The sequence below is a fragment of the Synchiropus splendidus genome, chromosome 8 (assembly GCF_027744825.2).
Source record: "Synchiropus splendidus isolate RoL2022-P1 chromosome 8, RoL_Sspl_1.0, whole genome shotgun sequence".
In the NCBI taxonomy this organism is placed as follows: Eukaryota; Metazoa; Chordata; class Actinopteri; order Syngnathiformes; family Callionymidae; genus Synchiropus; species Synchiropus splendidus.
In genome coordinates this window covers 10,693,559-10,713,533 of record NC_071341.1, presented here as the reverse complement: position 1 = coordinate 10,713,533, position 19,975 = coordinate 10,693,559, and the positions used below count along the sequence as shown (strand labels likewise).

Sequence of the window (19,975 nt, the reverse complement as noted above, 5' to 3'; positions counted from 1 at the left end):
ATCGGCAGAGTTTCCTGAGGCAGCGAGAGAAGAGAAGAGAAACATCGAGCTGCTCGCCAGAAGAAATGCATCCAAAGTCAAGGTTGAGCTGTGTAAAACTCTATCTGTGTTCCAACCCAGCAGGTACGTCGCGACCACGTTTTAACTTGATGTTTCTGATCTGTGCTTTTGTTCGATGTTCTGCACAGACAGTGCAGAGGAGCGTGCGGCTCTGAGGCGGACCGTGTTCCCCAAATTCACAGAACACTGCAAACAAACATTAGGCGTTGACGTCAGGGTGAGTCTATGGAGCTGTGATTATCTTCTGCTTGAACTAGGGATGGACTAGTACTTTTACTATGTCAGCAATATTGAAATGTCTTTTTTGGTAAAACAACCAAAGTAATGCAAAAACATAAATACTTGCTTTATCACATGTGAAAAGGCAACAAATCAGTGATTTTTAAAAAATACATACCTCTCAACTGTGAATTTGCTGTTGTTGCTCTGCAGGTCTTTTATCAATATAATTTGTGTTAAATATATTCCGACAGCAGTGTGTTTCATTTAATCCGCATTTCCCCCCAGTATAAATGCGTAAATGTTCAGTCACTTTTGTTGTGTATTAGTTTTATGGAAAATATTTTAAAAGGATTCCGGGGTGGAGGCTAGCGCTGGTCACGTGACCAGAAGTGTGTGTCAACTTTTGAACGCTGGTAAATCCAAACAAACCTGCTGAAAACTACAGACATGAAATCACTGCCAAGTTAAGCAATTTCCGCTCCGTTATTGGCGGAGTTGGTATATGGGCTAAATCATTTGACCAAATATTCTCATAAAAATATGAACAAATTAAATACACTGCCTGGCCGAAAAAAAGGGTCATACACTCTAATGTTTCGTTGGACCACAAGATTTATTTCCATCCAGTGTTGCATGAGTTTTTCACCAAGATCTTGCATTGATGATGGAAAAGTCTGACCGCTGCACAAAGCCTTCTCCAGCACCTCCCAAAGATTCTCAGTGGGGTGAAGGTCTGGACTCTGTGGTGGCCACTCCATGTGTGACAATGATGTCTCATGCTCCCTGAACCAGTCTTTCACAATTTGAGCCCGATGAATCCTGGCATTGTCATCTTGGAACATGCCCGTGCCATCAGGGAACAAAACAATCCATTGATGGAATAACCTGGTCATTCAGTATATTCAGGTAGCTGACCTCATTCTTTGAGCACATCATGTTGCTGAACCTCGACCAGACCAACTGCAGCAACCCCAGATCCACGATCCAGGTGGCGACTTTTGTTTGGGCCAGGCAGCTTATATCTTAGTTTCTTCTCGCTGAAACTGTTTCCCACTTAACAGGGGCAACTTCCACCTCATTTTTCTGATTTTACGAGAACTGGAGATGAAATTTTCTTCATGTGCCATCTAGTAAACGCCATATAATATTTCTCCAGGTGATAGATCCGTTTGAATCCAGTGACCCCAGTCGCTGGCCAGATGAACGCAGAAGACTGCAACTGATACAAGAGTGCAGACAGAGTTCTGCCGGACCCTTTTTACTGGTAAAATAATCTTATAATGTTCGAGTGTCTTACTGTTAATGGTCCGTATTTACTATTATATTTCATGTTCCGTCTTACTGGTTTGTTAAAATGATGATCATCGTGCTGCTGTTCCCTTTATCTCCGCTTGGTGGTGCTGCAGGCCTTGGTCGGCCACCAGTATGGCAGGCGCGGCCTCCCCGCACAGGTGCCAGTGTCAGAGTTCCAGCTGCTGCTGCAGGAGAGCCAGAGCGCTGGCGTCAGCACCAGGGCTCTGGAGAGAGTCTATCAGCGAGACGAGAACACCGAGCCCCCTTCATACTGTCTTCGCAGACCCTCTCATCAGGTACACACTGGGTGAGAGGCGTCGACCCAGCTCGTGATTTTGTTTGGTTCAGCCTGATGCAGCAGGGAAGAGTGAGGAGACGGATGAAGAGAACCTGACAGAAGTCTTCTTCAGCGCTGTGAGTCGGAGCGTGGCAAATGGACTGCTGTCTCAACAAAGGGCCAAGCGATTCACACAGTCAGGTAAAATGGTTTGAGAGCCACCACCACAGTGGTGCATTGACTTGGTCTGCCTTTTCAGCGCTGGAGGCGGATTTGCGGTTTGCTCTGGAGGGTCGTCCTCCTGATGACGTCATCGGACGATGTTTGGTTTACATCAACAATGTTGTCAATGCGAACGGTGACAGGGGGAAGAAACAGAGCAGTTCCAGCCTGCAGCAGGAGCCAGAGGTAAAGGCAAACCAACCCACCTCTGACGCCATTTGTCGGGGAGCGTGGAGACCACCTGACCAAAACTGTACACTTCAGAAATACCTTTCTTTTCAGAGCCCCGACCAGTTACAGTCTCTGACCCAGCTATGTGAGGACTTTCTTCGTGGGCTCGTCACATCCTGCGAGCTCTTGGTCTACACCACCACCACCGAGTGCGACCGTCGCTATGGTTACACCGCAGCCAGAAGGCGGAGCTATGCTGAGTCTCTTTGCCAACAGGTGTATGTGGACTTGATCGGCCTGATGGGCCACTTCAGGCACCCGGACCTCTGGGAGGAGGGCTCGACCCACCAGCAGGAGGAGCTGTGTCACGTCCTGTCCACCTCATATGAGATCACACGTCCAGAGGAGAAGGAGGTCAGAGGCATTGTGTTTCTTCATCGTACAGATGTGTTAGTTTTCCTTTGATTTGACACCAGATCAGAGCGTATGTGATGCAGAGTGACCAGCGTCTCCCCCTGGTGGTCACAGGAGGACCATGTTCTGGGAAAACGGTGCTCCTTGCTCATTGTGCTCAACAGGTAAATCATGAACAATGCTCGAAGAAGTCAGAGGCAAACTGGATTAAAGACAGTGAAGCTTCTTCCATGATGTATTTTTTACTTTCATTCCTCAGATAAAGTCCTGTTTTCCAGACCAGGATCCTGTTGTGTTGACTCGTTTTTCTGGCTTCATGGATGAGACCTCCCCAAAGAATCTGCTGATCGACTTGTGTCACCAAGTCACTGCACAATACTGCGGAAGCTCTGACCACCTGACTCTGGCTGAAGGGACAGGTTCCCCGGCAGGCTGCTGGCTGAGCTTCTCAAGTCATGCAGAGGTGACAGAAAGCCTCTGGCTGCTCCTCAGCAGCCTGCCGTCTCCACGCCAGCCCTTAGTTCTGATCTTAGACGGGTTGGATCAGTTTGGAATGACCTTTGCGACGGCAGTGATGGGGGGTTTTCCCTCCCCGCTCCCTCCCATGGTCAAACTCATCATCACGGTCTCCTCCAAACACTCGGAGGCCTTTAAAACTCCTCTGCAGCACCAAGCTCCAGGATCTGTGTGTTTGCCTCTTGGGCCAGCAGAGCGGAAACAGTGTGTGTCCATGTTAACCACCGCACTGCACCGTACGGGGAGGAGGGTGACGTCGGGGCAACAGGTGCTGGTGAACCAGGCGCTCACTTCCTGCTGTCTCCCTCTTTACGCTCGACTGCTGCACGTGCTCACCGCGCTGTGGCCTTCTGGTAAACGTTCTTTCTTACGGTTCATCTTACAAGTTGTTGGAAACCTATCATAGACATGCTGAACCTTTGTAAACGGGTCGGTGCAGTTGTATCAGGTGTGCTAGTTTGTTGTAGCACAAACATTAGAAGTTAAAGGAATTTCCTTACGTTCGCACTGAAGGAGATCTATGGGACAAAAGCAACTGATGTACATGTGAATTGATGTTGATCCAAGTGCTTGCTAGTGCGAGTTTGAGTGATGTCTTTGTAAAAAGCCATCTTTGTAAATTAGATGTTAGGTGTGTGTATGAAATACGGTGGAACAGGCTTGAATCATGAAAAAAAACAAATATATATATATATATATATATATATATATATGTGTGTGTGTGTGTGTATATATGTATTTATTTAATTTATTAATTACTTACTTTCTAAATTTTTTAATAAAAATATTTTTGTTTCATTTTGAAATGAAAAAATGCATTCTATTTTAGTTTTAAATAATAAATATAAATAGTATAGATAATACATAATATCCATATATAATATATTATTATTATTTATGTATTGATTCTTTTCTACATCCTGATATACATATATATATATAGTATATATCAGGGGTGGGATTTGATAAAAAAATAAAAATCTTTTGTTAGAATATTTGCCACAAGAAGCCACATTTTTCAATTTGAATGAATTTGGTATATTACTGAATTAAATTAAATTAAATTAAATTGTTTGTTACTTTCATATAATAGTCATTGCAGATGCAAAAAGTGTGCTCCAGCCTAGTTTCATCTCCTCTGTTTCAGACCTTGACGTGTCCAGCTCATCTCTGCCTGACGGCGTCCACTCGTCCATATCCGCGCTGCTGGACCACCTGGAGACGAAACACCGCCACTCCCTGGTGTCACGCACCGTCTCGTACCTCACTCTGTCGAGGGCCGGGCTGACAGAGGGCGAACTTTATGATCTTTTGTCCAGTGATGTATTGGTAGAGCAGCAGACTCATTCATCTGAGCTCCCTCAAGTTGATTTAGAGATGCTTCTGCTTGATCTGAAGAGCTTTGTCATCCGGAGGCACGTCGCAGGCATGCAGGTTTTGACCTGGGTGAGCCGCCATTTTGGTTTAGTCGTGGCTAAACGCTATTTTACGTCTGAAGAGGCCACAGAAACGATGCATTCCATCATGGCGGACTACTTTAGCATTGGCTGGTTAAACCCTCACCCTGCAGTGCCTGAACTGAACCAGGACGGCAGCCGACAATGGGAGGAGTCGAGGTCACCCTGCCATCAGGCCGTCTCCAGGAAAGTGGTGGACTTTGTCTATCATCTGCAAAAGAGCGATCGCCAAGCTCTGACGGAGGCACTGATGGTGTCATTTGAGTTTCATCAAGCTCTGGTGGAGGCAGGACTTTTGAGGGAGCTGGTGCGCTTGATCAGGAGCCACACAGACTCGCGAGAGGGAGCAGTTCTAGCAGCCGTGCTCACGTCTTCTGCCTGCACCCTGCAGAGAGCGCCTCACAATCTCAGCACTGCCATGGAAACCAGCCTCCTCCCCTACCTGGGAGTCTTGAGGCTCCGCAGGTATGTGACTGAGATCTGTCAGGTGACGAGAAGGCGCAGCTGTTTGCTAGCTGTCCTGCTCTCTCCTGCCCCCTCCAGCGTCCCTCCTATTGAGCGCCTTCTACCTGATGCTGGCTTTTCAGACGTGGCACAAGCAGCAGGGACTGAGAATGGAGTTGTTGTGGAAGTGATGGCCGACGGCTTGGCTTGGTTCTGGACTGGTCCAGATCGCCGTCTTTCTCCAGTGATTCTGGACTGTGAGCAGACTGACGTGAAGCTTGCTGGTGTGAAAAGCAGTGATCGGTGTTTGCTGCTCTACACGCGATGCAACAGATTGTTTTTTTGGGATACTCTGGCTGCAGATACCTTCGTGGAAGTGAAGGATGCTATGCCATCGGAAGCAGGAGGTGTCACACTGAACACAGTGGCAGGGTTTGCTGCGTGTCCAGGGAGCTTCTGTGTGTGGTGGAGAGATGAGAGCTTTGCTGTTGTGTTCGACTCTCACAGTGAGTCTGTGACACACCTCCACTGTCAGGACACTGTGACGTGTGCTGCGCTCCCTCCTGACGGTTCCTATGTGTACTGCGGACAGGAAAGCGGAACCATTTCTATATTCGACATGTTGACTACGAGTTTAGTGAGCAACTGTTCCAGCACAGAGAATGTGGGAGTAGCTTTAATAATCTTGTCTGCAAGCATGCAAGAGGTGGCGTGTGTAGGCCAAACTGGAAGTGTGACTGTTTGGGCCGTTGAAACACAACCACCCCGGCGGGTCAAGGAGATTTTTTCTGAATCCAGAGAAATCCTCCACACAGACTATCTGGAAGACATCTTGACTTTGTTGCTGTGTCAGCGAAACCAGGTGGCATTATGGGAGACGTGCACATGGGAGATGAGTGACCAGTTCATGGCTCCACCAGGTAAAGCCTTCGCTCAGGCTGTGCTCTCCCTGGATGGCCACCTGCTGCTGGCTTTGTTGGACTCGTGTGCCGTGGTGTTAGTGTGGCAGGTGGCCACTGGAGAGTGTGTCCTCTCTTTGGACTCGAGCGATCGGCCGGTCAAACTCCTCCGAACTCTCTCTGATATCATATGCGTCACTGCTGATGGCAGCCTCTCTGTCTGGGACTCCGAGATGATAAGTGCCGCCGGCGCAGCTCCAAGAATGAGAAGCGCTGTGAAAGACGTGGTGGTGGAGCGCTTGGGTCAGTGGTTCTACACCTCAGACGGTTCCGAGGCGGTGTGGAGGTGGACCCTGAAGTCAGGTAGGCCTCAGGACAGTTTCCTGCATGACAACCCGGTGGAAAAAGTCCGACTGTCTTTGAGCGGCGCTCACCTTGTCACCCTCTCAGCTGGGGAAATCTATATTTGGCACACAGAAACGGGTCAGAACACTTGGAGGATCAGTGGCAGCGCAGCTTCTGATGTTTTGATCGCTCCAAATTGCAAGTTTGGTGTGAGCCTTTCGGAGCAGGGGCTCTCTCACGTCTGGAAGCTGGCTCACGGGAGCGTGGTATGCAGCATGAACTTGTTCCTATCTCCTGCCCGGATCACAGCGGAGAGCACTTTCCTCGTCGGTCTTCGCTGTGGAGATCTGATCGCTGCCAGTCTCTGGTCAGGCATGATAAGTAAACGCTTCTCTTGTGTCGCCAGCTCACAGCATGTTGTGGCTTTTGAAACACTGACCGCTCACCCAGACTTTGTGGTGGTGATGGTCGCCTCTGGTGGGATGTACACCTGGAAGGTGTCAGAAGACACGCTGTGCAAGCACTTCCAGTTACCTGACATGCTTCACTGTCAACCAGATGCCTTCCAGATGTCCTCCAACTTTGCTCTCCTGTCCACTGAGAACGAGTGCATCCTTCTCTTGGATTTATCGGAAAGCAGACTCCTCACGCTTAAAGTGGAGGGTGGTGTTCAGAAAGCCTGCTTGGACAGGGCAGGACGCTTTGCTGCTTACGTGTCAGAAGATACCACCTGCTCCCAGCAGGTGAGGCCAGTTCTCACCGTGGTTCGGCTTGTGGACGTTCAGAGAATGGGCAGCGTGGTGCTGGCAAAGAGACTCTCCGCCCTGGTTTGGTCGGAGCTGCCGTGTGTGTTTGTGGGATTTGAGGACGGGTCAGTCGCCGTGTATACGGTCTCTGATCTCATAAACAAACCAGGGTTTTGCGGACACCAGGACCGTTTTGACAGAACTGTGAATGGTTGTCCTTTTGACAGAGAGCTGAGCAGGTGGTTCCCACTGGCCAGAGCTAATAAGATGTGGCCAAAGTACAGTTCAGATGAATGTAACCCTGGGTGTCACACTGCAAGAGACTTGGAACTCCTTAAATAAATGTTGCTTAAGAATACTTTTTTTAAAATCAAAATATGTTGGGAATTATATCGGTAGAACAATAAAATTATTATTCACCAGCACCTTTGACCCCAGAGGTCTGATGCCATTGTTCCTTGCAAGCCCAGAGTCACATGGCAAAGTGAACCTGCTTTTCCTGCTGTTTTATTTTTTTGGCTTCCACACAGTGCCGCACAGCAGTACATACATACAGGAGCCTTCTGAAGTTTCAGACAGCCACAGTAAGTAAGTTATGTTCTTGCAGAAACACAAACATGTCTTTTTTCCATCCACCTCTTCTTCATGTCCCAACTAACTTAGATTAAATGTTAAAAACCCTCAGTGTACCACCATGTATTTTATTAAAGGCCCTTTTAATGACTTTTACTGCCATGGTGCTTTTTAAAATGTTGCTCAACTAGTCACATTTAGGGACACTGCCCGCACCATCTGGTAGTGATACAACATTTCAGTGAGGAAAAAAGAAGGAAGGAAGGCAAGCACAACAACCTATGAATGAAAATAAAACAGGATGTTCTGATCTCGATCTTCCGGCTTTTGGAAATCTGACTTGTATTCATTCGAGCAGAACGATGATAGCAGCATTGCGAATAATAGTAGACATTCGTCTTTGCAAAAACAACGTTCCTTACAAGACAAAGTTTAGTTATTACTCCTTCAAAGTAAAGAGGTCGAGTCATTTTTTGGCGAGTGTCAAGTCACAGTTCTGGTCAAGCAAGTCAATACATTATAATAAGCCGGGAGACAACCGTCATCAAGCGCTGTGGACTTCAGTTCACATTTTTCACTGGTGCAAAAATGATTGTTAGCATAGAGCACGCAATCTCACTCCACCTTCTGTCAAACTTCAGACACACATTAGCTCTATGCTCCAGACAGCTAACTAACAAAGTCTAAATTGAAAACAACACTGAGCAGCTGGTTGGAACTGCACTGCCAGCTGGATCACAAAGCCTTTAGGGAAAGTGTCAGAAGCTGGATAAATCGAAGAGGCGACCTCTCACACTCCGTTTGGTCTGTGATGCTAACAGAAGCTACAGCTAACTAGGTTTGGCCCCTTTTCTTTCTGTCGTTTTCCATGGCTGGAAAAACAGTAATCTCAACAACCAGGTCAAATTAAAACATCACGCACGGGTTTGATCGCTTGGTTCTTGATATTGTTCATTGCTTGATCTTATTTTTGTCGTCGACTAAATATGCCACACGATGAATACGCTTCCCACGAGGTAACGCCCAACCCTCAACGGTAGCTCCGCCTAACTGCGCTGCACCACCGACTCTTATCGAGCGCATCGTCCGTCGACCGGTAGCTGCTCAGCCAATCAGCTGCGCTCTCAGTCGAGACGTCACGACACATCGAATCTGGTTGGTCGATTTAGATTGGCTTTACTCTCGCGAGCGCGACAGATTTCAAATTTTAATCTTAAATCCGAGAGGACGTTTAAAGTTTGAAGTCTCTCGGTGAGTTATCCGACGACAATTGCTTTTAGTGCTCGCTTTCTGTTGAAGTTTCAAAACGACAAGGTACTGAAGCTAACTTGAGCTAATATTAAGTGTAATGCTGTTGACGTACAGTGAACGTGAACCTGAATGTGAACGTTTTTAAGCTGTTCATGTCTCTGCTGTCTGAAGAGTTTCGTTGTAGTTACTGCAGTCATTCTTTTGACTGATGAATTCGAATGAACAGCCCTTGTTTGTGCTCTATGTATTTATGAGTTACTTCTATTATCGTTTATTTTAATGTCATATTTTATTTATTTTATTCATTTTTTCAAATGTATTTTATGTTTATTTACTATCATCATCTTTATTATTATCAGTAGTAGTTGTAGTATTACCATTTGTTATGCAGTAATATTCAGCCGTTGTATTCTCACAGGAAGTCCCCTCTTCCTGACAACATGTCCGCTCTAAAGTCTGAGCTGTGGAAGATGAAACTGCAGAGGATCGATGAGGAAGATTCCAGAGATTCCTTGGAGAGCGAGCTGCATGAACACATCGGGTTGCTCAAGCAGAGAGGTATCGTCTTTAAAAGCCAATTGACTTTGATTGTCCTCTGGAATTTTGATCAAATCAATGTAATTTGTGTCGCATTAATAATAAAAAAATGTCACCAATCATCAGAGTTGCTCAGCAGCAGGTTACAATATTGTCTGGAGAAACTACAAGAAGAGCAAAGTGATCAGGAGACGCAAGCGAAGAAACACATCAAGGTGCTGGAGTCCAAAATCAGCAAGTATATAACCTGATACAAATTGTAGTGAGTTTAAAATAAGAACCTTTGACCATGAAGTGCAATAAAAGTGCATATTATTTTGCAGATTACAGCAGCGGCTCCACGAAATTTTAAAAGAAAAAAATGATTTTAAAAGGCGCTCCTCTCTTATGGAGAGAAAAGTGGATCAGCTCACAAAAGAAAATGGTTCTCTCTCTTTCCAGGTACTTGTGCGAGTACACTGTCATTCACTGCTTATTGAAGGTGTCTCCGGTCCAATAGTTGCATCCTTTCTCTTTGTCTTTGTCTCTTTCCTAACCAACAGGTGTTGACATTGATTTCATCTTGACAAGACATTATAAGCATTAACTTAACCTTCTTTTCTTATAGTTGAGAGGAGCGCACTCTCTGCTGGATTCCTATGAGGCCAAAGTTGGTCAGTTAACAGCCGCCCTGGAATGTGCTCAGGGGGAGTGGGAAACCCAAAAGAATCACCTGCAGTCCGAGGTCAAAAAAGCCACAACTGAAAAGGTAGTCACTGCCATGAATAGCACAAACCTGGTGAATGTTTTTGTCCTCATTTTTATCTTGCACTGCATGATTCTGTCTGAAGTATGAGCTCGTATTCAATTTGACTGAGCGGAAAGATGTACTTGGTCACTTGAAGACAACGCTTTCATTGTTCCAATGTCTTCCCATTGTTAGGAGATTCTCTCTGAACAAAATCGGAGCCTGGAGGGTAAGATTTCAATGCTACAGGATGAAATCAGTACGATCTCCCGGGGAGAAGTCGGGGAAAACATGTATGCTGTGGCAGAGGTACATTTCATGAAGAAAAGCTGAGAAAAAGGGGTTTATAACTCAAACAAATGTGTGAGGAAATGTGATTTGCTCTCCTTACTAGGAAATGATGGAGGATGAAAAGAGATGGGGGAGCACCATCCATGCCAAGGGTAAGCACCTAACGCCAAATCTTCTCCTCAGTGTTCGCTTTCCTTGCTTGAAAATCTTCTGCCGTCTTATTGTATTTTTCTGCTTCGCATTCTAAACAAGCCACCAGTACTTTCTGTGTCGGGGAGGAGACGGGTCCTGAGACGGGACCAGAAGATTGGAAGAGGATTGAGGAGCTCCAGGCCAGAAACAAGGCTTGTCTTCCTCCTCTGAAAAGTAGCGACCCGATAGAGTTTGAGGTTGGTGGATGAGCAGTGGAATGTTCTTGTAATACTCCTAGAAAAATATAACCACGTAAGAAGACAAAAGGAAATGCAGTGGAAAAATATGACAAGATCATAGCAATATTTTAGCATTTCATATTCATTACAAGTGACAGCACTTTAGTAAAGGTTCAAATTACGCTTCTAAAAACTACTTGGATGAAATATTGAATTGCTTTTCAACCAATGGAAGTTAAAGTGTGATGTCAATAGCAGGCGACTCGCCCTTATAAAACATTGAATTCATCCTCTAATGGCTCCACAGTGGAGGAATTGAACGTGTCACAGCAGCAACAGTAAAGACACTGTGACATCAAAGACAACAAAAAAAACACACTATGATGTGCACAGATCAACAGCACACGTGGAACACTACACCGTCCTTGTTGCATATTTAAACAAATTATATAAATGAAGCACATTTCTCAGATGAACAAGGTCCAGAAAAGTTGCAGTAAGGCATTGTGTTTCTTAAACAATAAGAAAGCAGGGATTTTTTTTTCTTAAATCAATGAATGCATTTTTTAACCTCAATAGAACAAATAATACTTTTCCCAATACATTGGGAACAACAGGCAGGTAACAATAAACTTTTGTTCCATTTTGGTTTGACTGGGCAACACGCATCAACTATTTATAACATAAGTGGTTGTCTATTTATGGTTAATAATGGGTTATTATGGCATTGTTTAGAGTGTACGTTTGGTGTCTACTCCAAGGGGAAATTTAGTCAGTGTTAACAGGACATGAATCAATATTTCATAATGAATAAACATTGGCTAATATGCTGCAAATACACATATGAATATGTAGTATATTAAATGTTCCCAAATCTAAAGTGTGACCAAATTCACTTGTTTTCCTGCTAAATATGAGCCTAAGTTGGAGCACTACTGTACTAACAAGCTATAGCATGTTTTAGCAGTTTTCAGTGGATGCAGTTTGTGTTCTCGTGAGCATCTGGGGCCCTAAATGTTGACATTACTTCAGATAAAAATATACTTTTAAGTGTTTGTGAAAAGAAAAACATGAGAGTAACCTTGCAATGGAAGCACTAAAAATACAATAGAATATATTTGGGTTCTGACACTTTATGTTCCCACACCCCTTCATATATATATATGTATATATATATATATATATATATATATATTGCTCCGTTTCTTCTCCCAGACTCCTCGTGCTGGTGCGTTTGTGGTCACCCACGATGCCATTCCTACTGGCAGCCTGTCAGACACCATCCATCGCGCGTCAATGACGCCTGGCCAGCTGCCGGACTCTTGCGGCTCACACCGCCACATGTTTTCAACCAGTGTGAACAGCCCGCGAACGGCAAAACGGTTGAGGTCTACGCTGTTCAAACCCTTGCCTGAGGTATGAAATATGTCAACTATGTCAAATATGCGTCCCCTTTGATCGGTTTGTTGAACTACTCCTGATCCACTCACACAGAAAGGAGCGAGGGCTGGCTGGTGCCCTGTCAGCCCCAAGAACAGGACGGGGAAGAAGCGAGTTTCTGATGCTGCTGTGGCTCCAGTAAGTCGAACTGTTTATGCATGTGTTGTTTCTTCATATACATGAAGTTTGCATTAAAGAAAATTCTTTGTTGTCAGGCTGACCAGAAGAAGTTTGCTTCCTTTTTCATTGAGAATTCTCAGAGGAAAAACAAGTTGCTCAAGAGAAGCTCCCGCGAAAGGCAAGGGGAGTAGGATGCCTGGTTCCTTTCCACAACTGTTCATAGAGTCAAATGTGGTTCCTTTTTTCCAATGCTTTTCTGTAACCGTAGTTACCAGGCGATAACCCGCTACTTTCCTCTCGCTGTATGAACCCTATTTTCCTTCTATGCACTCTATAGTTCAGAAAATACTACTAGTCCTAATCTTTCAAAATAACTCATTCTGACAAGTTCATTGGAAGGAAAGGGCGGCAAGGATGGTGTTTCTTTTTGTTTGTTTTTCTAATTCCTGTTTGGCTGATCAAAGTGAGAAGCAAATGGCATGACATGGTGTGAATATGGGTAATACTGTTGCTATTGTTTTCTCCCCTTCTGTAGATGAGGAACAAAGTGCAAATTCATGTTCTTCATGTTCATGACCACCTGTTCCATTGCTTGTACAAACTGTGCTTCTTCATGTATTTTGGAAATACAATTCATTTGACTTCTTATTTTGTGTTGTGTTCATGATTCATTACTCAACGTATTATGCATCGTATCATTCTACTGTATAAAACAGGAAATATTTTACATGTAATATATGTGAAGCCAATAGCAAATACATCATATTTCCTGAGTGATATCAATTTCTTTATAACGTCTCCTCTTTCGATTGACCGATTGGCGAGTGTGTCTGTGCACGGATGGACGTAGGAACATGCACCTTTTTTACACTGATCCCTCCTTACAAAATATCATGGTTCACGCTCAGAAAACTACAGAGCCCGGGATGTGACGTGCATGACTTTATTTCTTTATCTCCAGCTAACCTTTATCTTGTGATAATATGTGTCTTGAGAGATCTTTATCTCAAGATACAGTCATGACTGTAAGCTCATGCGTAACTGCCTCTCTGGCAAAGCATTTGTATCCATCCACCTGTAACCACTGCGTCTCCCATGGCTTCATAACTGTTCGTCATCGATCATTGTCTGCAAGTCAGAATATTGCAGACAACAGAGATGCTGCACTTAAAGCATCTGATCAAGTGCCTTCTGCTCAAAATAATACCACATGTTGCTAAGCTATATAGACTCTCCGTGTGAGTCATACCTACATGAAAAAAAAGCTGATATAAATTTATAATAAGTTGATGTATATAGAGATTTATTCTCAAAATCTAGTGATTACAAGATAAAAGTTGTCACAAGATTAAAGTCATGACATACAAATTATCACAAAATCATTTATATCACAAAATAAATATTATCTAAAAAAAAATCATGCATGCCACTCCTATATGCAAGAGGATTAGGGCCAGTGATGAAAAAAAATAATAATAAAGTGAGTTTAAAGTGAGACTTCTGACTTTAATCTCAGAATTCTCACTTTAAAGTGAGAATTCTGACTTTAAAGTGAGAATTCTGACTTTTTTTCTCATCAGCATTCTAACTTAAATATGTTTAATATGCTGCCAGTAAGTCAATAGAAATGTCCAAACACACAGTCATTCACCCCACCGATATAAAGCTGATGTGTTTACATCTGATCACCTTTCCTTTCACTGTATCAACAGTAAGTTGTTAATGCCATTCTGACTCTTCCTGACAGAACCTTTGTTAAAGTAACCGGAGACGTTTTTTCTCAACAGTCAAGAGGTGTTTACTGTTGATAAGCAAAGGATAATCCTCAGGTCCAATATTCATGTTTGATCATTGGCTTCTTTGTTGGTGTCTTCTGATCATCTTCCCTCCAGGCTTCATCTCAGCTTTACATTGCACCTGTCAAATGAGAGGAGGTAACTGTTGCTTATGTAAGGGTAACCTTTACCAGCGTCAACATGTACGGAACGGAAACAGGACACACAATACTTTCTTCCATGACGGAATCCACATTGTGGCATCTTCAGCTGGGTCACGCTACTCTGTTTCCACACGGCCACCCTGATGCGTTTCTTGTCCGAGGTTCCTCAAGCAGTTTTGCTAAAATCACCCACCATGGTTTTCATTTTGGATGACCTTCACTGTTTCAATGACCCTATAACACTCAATGAGGTGACACACTGTAAAAAGCTCATAAAAACATGGGGATAAAACAAAATATAGCCCCTTTAAATGGAGTCTTTTTGTTCCCAAGATGTTGTGCTTGTGTGTCTGTTTTAACTGGCCCTTCTGCCAACTCAGAGACACTTGGCACCAATAAAAAGTCATAAAGGAAGACAGTCACACTGGAGGCTTGACTATTGTTGTGAAAATAGTTTTGACACATGGTGAATCCAGAGCAAGACATTTTATTTGATGCACCTTCCTCTCACAAGTTCTGTTTTATTTTGAAGGGGTAACTGGAAATGTTGTTCATGATTAGGACTTACTGAAGAGGCAGTGCTCAGTGCTAGTAGTATCCTGAAAGTTACTGAGTCCGTATACAGCTGTGGCCACTTCAGGAAGCTGCACTATTTTTTTTTTCCTTCTGCACCTTCTGCATGTCCCAACTAACTAGAGTAAATGTTAGAAACCCGCATGTATTTTATTCAATCCTCTATCCTGGATCGATGCTTCCAGCGCTCACATTTTCTTCAGTTCTTTTTAGCTTTGGCGAAAAAAATAGCTCTGGCATCATCGGTTATCTCTGCTTTTTTGGTGAGAGGGTAAATTTCCAGTCTGATCAGACTGAGGCCATTTTCACTGAGCCGCTCACAGATCTCAGCCTCGGTGATCGGGTACGTTGGCAGCTTAGCTTTGGGACCTCCACACCAATAGGTCATCCCGACAGACCCGATGATCAAAAAGTGACCGCTGGGCTTCAGCAGAGACACGACATGGCCCAGGTCTCGTGAGTAGATGGACATGTTGAGGCAGGCACAGTCCAGACAGAAGCAGGAGAGAATGCAGTCGGCTCCTTCAGGTGGGACCACGTCAGTGCTCACTGGCTGAGGGAGGTGGACGTCCACATGGACCACGTCTTTGACCACTTTCCTGAGCCGTGCAGCTTTTTCTTCCCAAGCAGAGGCCCTGTACGGAGATGTTTTTTCCAAGTATCATTATCACATTATTTTTTAAATCAAGCAGCTTCCCTATAAATCCCATTCACAACTGCCCAGAAGATGCTATGGATGTGTTCCAGATTTTTAGCTAGGATTTTGAAACAGGGCGTTCAAAGCCCAGCCCACTCCCCTCCCGACACACCAGGGTTAGGGTGACAAAGCGACAACTTGCTTCATAAAAAAAGACAAAAACAAAAAAAAAACCTTCTATTATCTAGTTGTACAAAAATAACTTTTATAAAAACAAACATCTGAGTCAAATAAATGTTCAGTAGCTGTTTCCATAGTAGCACTTTCAGATGCAGGCACTCTGATTAATAAAAAAAAACAACAACACATATTTTATTATGATTCTTTTCCTTACTGTAAGCTAAATGTCAGCTTTGTTCATCGTCTTTTATATATATTTATGCAAGATAAGCATACGGTTGTATCAGCTGTGTATCCGTTATAACAACCAAACATGTAAAATAATAAACATGTAAATAATAACCAAACATTATAAAAATAACAACCAAACATTATATAAATATTAAAGCTTGGTGCTTGATTAAAGAAATAGAACCATCCTTGTTAAGCGATAGTGTGTGCATTCGGTAAGTGCTGTGTACCGTGCAGCGAACTGCACTGCTCCCAGTGCATGGACCGGGGAGAGGGAGGAACGGTTCGGTTGCATGCCAAAAAATAAAATAAAATAAAACATGCCAAAATACTCCTCCGATTAAAAACCTCTCATTTAGTTTTGTTTGTTTGTTGTTTTGTTTAGAGTTTGGAACTTGGAACTAAACAAATATGGCCAAGCTATGGCTGCGAAAGGTTTTAAAAACGGCGAATTTCGATCATAGTCGGCGAAATTACCAGGCAGACACATCCTTTTTATAGAAACCAGTGTGATGAAACAACAAGCAGGGCATTACACAGACACTAATATTGAGACATTTCGGGCGTCCTGCTGTGGACACAGGATTTGTTTTATGATTCACAGTTCATGCCCAGACGCCCTCCTCAGCTAAAAGCCTGATGTGTTTTAATCCATCGAGAGGCGATGTCTAACAGCAGTAATGTCAACAGGAAACTTACTCTCGTCCCTCCAGCTTGCAGGCGTACTTGAAGAATGGAGACCAGTCCAGGCTGCACTTCCCATTGTTCTCCAACCAGTTCCTCAGCTCGTTTCGGTTGGCCTCCAGGAAGTCACTCATGATCACCTTGTCGAAGATCTCGCATGCTGCCATCACCTGGTAAATAGTTGGACCTGAACCAACGTCCAGCAGCACCCCTCCTTTGATGTCACCTGTCACCAAATATACATTTTAGCTTCTCCATTACCCCCCACTTCCGTGGTACTAAGACCTTCTGCTACGCCCTTGTCCCAGCTTCGCCATTGGTTCAGTCACTCTGAAGCCCCAACTGATGCCTGAGATGGCTCTTCTCACTGGTCGCCTCTATCCTCTCTATATAACCTCCTGGGATCAGGCCATCAGGTGGTTTAGGAGAGGCTGTGTGGACGACCTTCTACTAAACTAGACACTAGAGTTGGTCCAACTCAACCCGGGCACCTCTTCACTTCTGGAGAGACGGGAAAATAACTTATTGATTTTTGCATTCAGCGCCCTATATTGTGAAGATCATGCTGCCTGGAAACTTTTCCTTACGGACTTCACTGAGGTGAGCAGCTTGGGTGGAGTGAGTAAGACATAGAATCCTGAATGTAACTTCAGTTCTATGAATATGGCCTCTGCTTCTTTGTGTCCAAAATGAGATAAGTAACACCGAACACGTGCGAGTCCTACTTTGGCAGATGGCACGGGGTGGTGAAGCCAGTGAGAAGGCTACTATTAATGCGATCATCCGTTTGTAAAAAATCTGAACATCTCAATATGGAAATGTCTCTTTTCAAGTTACAACTGCGCTTATTTAAATGTAATTGTGAATTTGTAACTGTAGCAGACTGTGCCCTTCAAATCACTCACCAAGAAAACTATTGGCTTCATTATAATATAAAAAGTAATGTTCCCCAAACACTGACTTGTACAACAGCAAAAATCTGTTATACATCTGTATATACGTCAGTAAACCAACCACCGTCCTCACCTTCTGTAAAAGCCTTGTGCAGGGTTTTCAGCGTCCATACACAGAAGCTGTCCTCCTTTGTGAAGTCGGCTCGTGGATAAGTGTAGTTGTAGCGCAGGTACTCAGCAGTATCAAAAGCCTGCTGGAAGGTCTCTGCTAAAGCCTGGTGTTCCGCGTCCATGGTCTTCTCCTCTGACACTGGTCTTTCTGTCCAGCTGGCAACTTTATAACCAGATCAGTGATCCATGCTTATGCAATCTGCAAACAGGAGGCCTTGGTTAAAGTGTGTTTGTTGGGAACTAAAGCTGGTAATAGGTGAGAATAAAGGGCGCCTGACAGCTCCGTGTGGCACAAGAAATTACATTTGAATTATTTCATTTGGAATTTGTATATTTCAGTTAAATAATAAAGCAGACTAAAGCAGAAAGTCATGCGTTGAAATGTTTGCTTAAAAATCTGGATAACCTCATGGTGAAGAAGCAGTGTGAATACTGAAGCATCGGTTTGAGGGAGACAATGTGAGGTGACATATTGAGAAGCTTGTGTCCCTCAAGGGCGTCAGCAGGGTGTTCTGCCAACTAGCTTTGGGATTGCTGCCCCTTTTCACAGAAATGTATCAGCAACAAACGCCAAAAAAAGGAGAAGCGCTGCACTGTGCAGAGAGGGCCATTGCACAACCATTTGGCAGGAATATGACACCAAGGTCCGGCCTGATAAAGAACTTGATAAAATGCCTGAGACTGTAGTAAAATGTCGAGGGGTTGCTGCTGATGTGCTCAGACACGATAATAAAATCCCAATCACAGAGGTTTTTCTTCTTTGGAGTTGATGTTCATATGATATAACACTCCTTGACAGCCAAATTTTAGGCGGATTAAAGATCTTTGCTTGTATATAAGTGCTTTACATGTGGGAGGTGAGCCACAGGGGACTTTGGTTCTGGCTTTGAGACATTCTACCAGGGGATTTTGAGTAACTACCAGGATGTCAATTGGCACCATGACAAACCAAACAATCCTCAGAAGATGCGACTGAAGATAATCCAGAAAAAAAGGTTATTGTTAGCCATGTTGTTTCCAATATGTGAGTGGGATATTGGACTTTACACAGCAGATGTTTTATGCTTTTTTATTGTTCGGTGGGACCGACTGGCTGACTGACTTATAGTGAGAGAGAGAGCCGAGACAACTCTGTCTCTGTGCCCCTCAACACGGAGTTATAGGCTCATGAGGCCTTTTCAGAGCCCACTAGATGGAACTCTCTGCTCTAAACTCTTTGGATTTCAAGAACCATTTCAAAGAAACCCCACATCATTTTTAAACAGAGAGCGCCACCTACTGAGCTCTGAAAGTGAGGGCACTGTTTCACGAAGCCTGTTACTACCGATAGGTGTGAGACGGGCTGGTGGGTTTGATCTCCAGCTGTGGGCCCCGGTATCCCTCACGGCACTTCACTATTGTGTGGATGTCTGGGTCAGAAACGGACGAGTGGAAGACTGGGGTTGTGGTTCCCCTATTTAAAAAAGGGGACCAGAGTGTGTGTTCCAACTACAGATGTATCACACACCTCAGCCTCCCCTCGTAAGGTCTATTCTAAAGTGCTGGAGAGGAGGGTGTGATTGATTGTTGAACCTCGGATTCAAGAGGAACAATACGGGTTCCATCCTGACCGTGGAACTGTGGACCAACTCTTTACTCTCTCTGTTGAGAGTTCTCCAGGGCGCCTGAGAGTGTGACCTGCCAGCCTGCCTGTGCTTGTGGACTTGGACAAGGCATATTGTTGTGGGAGATGTTTTGGGAGTTTGGGGTGCGACCTTTGTATTCCTCGAGCAGGGGACGGGTCCTAGGGTGCAAGTCTAACGTGTTTCCGGTGGGGGTGTCTCTCTCCACCAGGGTTGTGCTAAGGTGGGAAGGGTTTGCACTTTGGTGGCCTGAGGATCCAGTCACTGCTATTTGTAGATGATCTTGTTCTCATGGCTTCATCACGGTGCAACCTTCAACTCTCACTGATCGGTTTGTGTCTGAGTGTGGAGAGGCTGGCATGAGGATCAGCACCTCTCAGTCTGAGGCCATGGTCGCAACTGGAAAATGATGGATTGCTCTCTCTGAGTGAGGAATGATTTCCTGCCTCAAGGGGAGAAGTTTAAGTATCTTGGGGTCTTGTTCTTGAGTGGGGGGGTAGATCAATCTTTGTCCCAACCCTCACCGATGGTCATGAGCTGTGGGTCATGATGGAGAGAATGAGATCCTGGATACAAGCGGCTCAAATGAGTTTTCTCCGATGGGTGGTGGGCGTCTCTCTTAGTAATAGTATGAGAAGTTCTGTCACTCGGGAGAGACTCAGAGTAGAG

General features: G+C 44.4%; 3 protein-coding genes across 9 annotated transcripts; 2 read left to right on the top strand and 1 right to left on the bottom strand.

Moving 5' to 3' along the window:
- Nucleotide 1: 1 nt before the first annotated feature.
- On the top strand, nucleotides 2-7,422 carry LOC128764182 (NACHT and WD repeat domain-containing protein 2-like). The gene is made up of 10 exons (XM_053873703.1): nucleotides 2-123; nucleotides 189-277; nucleotides 1,439-1,546; nucleotides 1,689-1,871; nucleotides 1,924-2,053; nucleotides 2,112-2,260; nucleotides 2,357-2,659; nucleotides 2,722-2,823; nucleotides 2,919-3,528; nucleotides 4,323-7,422. The coding sequence occupies exons 1-10, from the start codon at nucleotides 66-68 to the stop codon at nucleotides 7,406-7,408; spliced, it is 4,818 nt and encodes a 1,605-aa protein (XP_053729678.1). The 5' UTR covers nucleotides 2-65; the 3' UTR covers nucleotides 7,409-7,422.
- Nucleotides 7,423-7,530: 108 nt separating this feature from the next.
- LOC128764183 (nuclear mitotic apparatus protein 1-like) lies at nucleotides 7,531-13,022 on the top strand. 7 transcript variants are annotated; one of them, XM_053873711.1, is made up of 11 exons: nucleotides 7,531-7,650; nucleotides 9,309-9,448; nucleotides 9,554-9,642; nucleotides 9,751-9,868; nucleotides 10,035-10,175; nucleotides 10,350-10,463; nucleotides 10,549-10,597; nucleotides 10,698-10,834; nucleotides 12,032-12,232; nucleotides 12,311-12,394; nucleotides 12,472-13,022. In XM_053873711.1, exons 2-11 carry the CDS (start codon nucleotides 9,380-9,382, stop codon nucleotides 12,565-12,567), a joined length of 1,098 nt encoding a protein of 365 aa, XP_053729686.1. In that variant the 5' UTR covers nucleotides 7,531-7,650; nucleotides 9,309-9,379; the 3' UTR covers nucleotides 12,568-13,022. The 7 variants fall into 7 exon arrangements, with proteins under 7 accessions (XP_053729686.1, XP_053729682.1, XP_053729685.1 ...); XM_053873707.1 differs by having other exon boundaries at nucleotides 9,554-9,665; XM_053873710.1 differs by lacking the exon at nucleotides 7,531-7,650 and adding an exon at nucleotides 8,664-8,794.
- Nucleotides 13,023-14,786: 1,764 nt separating this feature from the next.
- LOC128763429 (phenylethanolamine N-methyltransferase-like) lies at nucleotides 14,787-18,579 on the bottom strand. Its single transcript, XM_053872210.1, has 4 exons — nucleotides 18,533-18,579; nucleotides 17,647-17,840; nucleotides 16,636-16,846; nucleotides 14,787-15,523 (listed from the first exon to the last, which is right to left on the bottom strand). The coding sequence occupies exons 1-4, from the start codon at nucleotides 18,577-18,579 to the stop codon at nucleotides 15,088-15,090; spliced, it is 888 nt and encodes a 295-aa protein (XP_053728185.1). The 3' UTR covers nucleotides 14,787-15,087.
- Nucleotides 18,580-19,975: the final 1,396 nt, after the last annotated feature.

Coding starts and splice junctions, on each gene's coding strand:
- LOC128764182 (XM_053873703.1), top strand. CDS start 66: ATGCATCCAAAGTCAAGGTTGAGCTGTGTAAAACTCTATCTGTGTTCC. Junction 1,547..1,688: donor CTGCCGGACCCTTTTTACTG/GTAAAATAATCT, acceptor GTGGTGCTGCAG/GCCTTGGTCGGCCACCAGTA. Junction 2,054..2,111: donor CAAGCGATTCACACAGTCAG/GTAAAATGGTTT, acceptor CTGCCTTTTCAG/CGCTGGAGGCGGATTTGCGG.
- LOC128764183 (XM_053873707.1), top strand. CDS start 9,331: ATGTCCGCTCTAAAGTCTGAGCTGTGGAAGATGAAACTGCAGAGGATC. Junction 10,598..10,697: donor GAGCACCATCCATGCCAAGG/GTAAGCACCTAA, acceptor ATTCTAAACAAG/CCACCAGTACTTTCTGTGTC. Junction 10,835..12,031: donor GCGACCCGATAGAGTTTGAG/GTTGGTGGATGA, acceptor TTCTTCTCCCAG/ACTCCTCGTGCTGGTGCGTT.
- LOC128763429 (XM_053872210.1), bottom strand. CDS start 18,579: ATGTCTCAAAGCCAGAACCAAAGTCCCCTGTGGCTCACCTCCCACAT. Junction 16,847..17,646: donor GCACAAGGCTTTTACAGAAG/GTGAGGACGGTG, acceptor ATTTGGTGACAG/GTGACATCAAAGGAGGGGTG. Junction 15,524..16,635: donor TGCAAGCTGGAGGGACGAGA/GTAAGTTTCCTG, acceptor ATCTCCGTACAG/GGCCTCTGCTTGGGAAGAAA.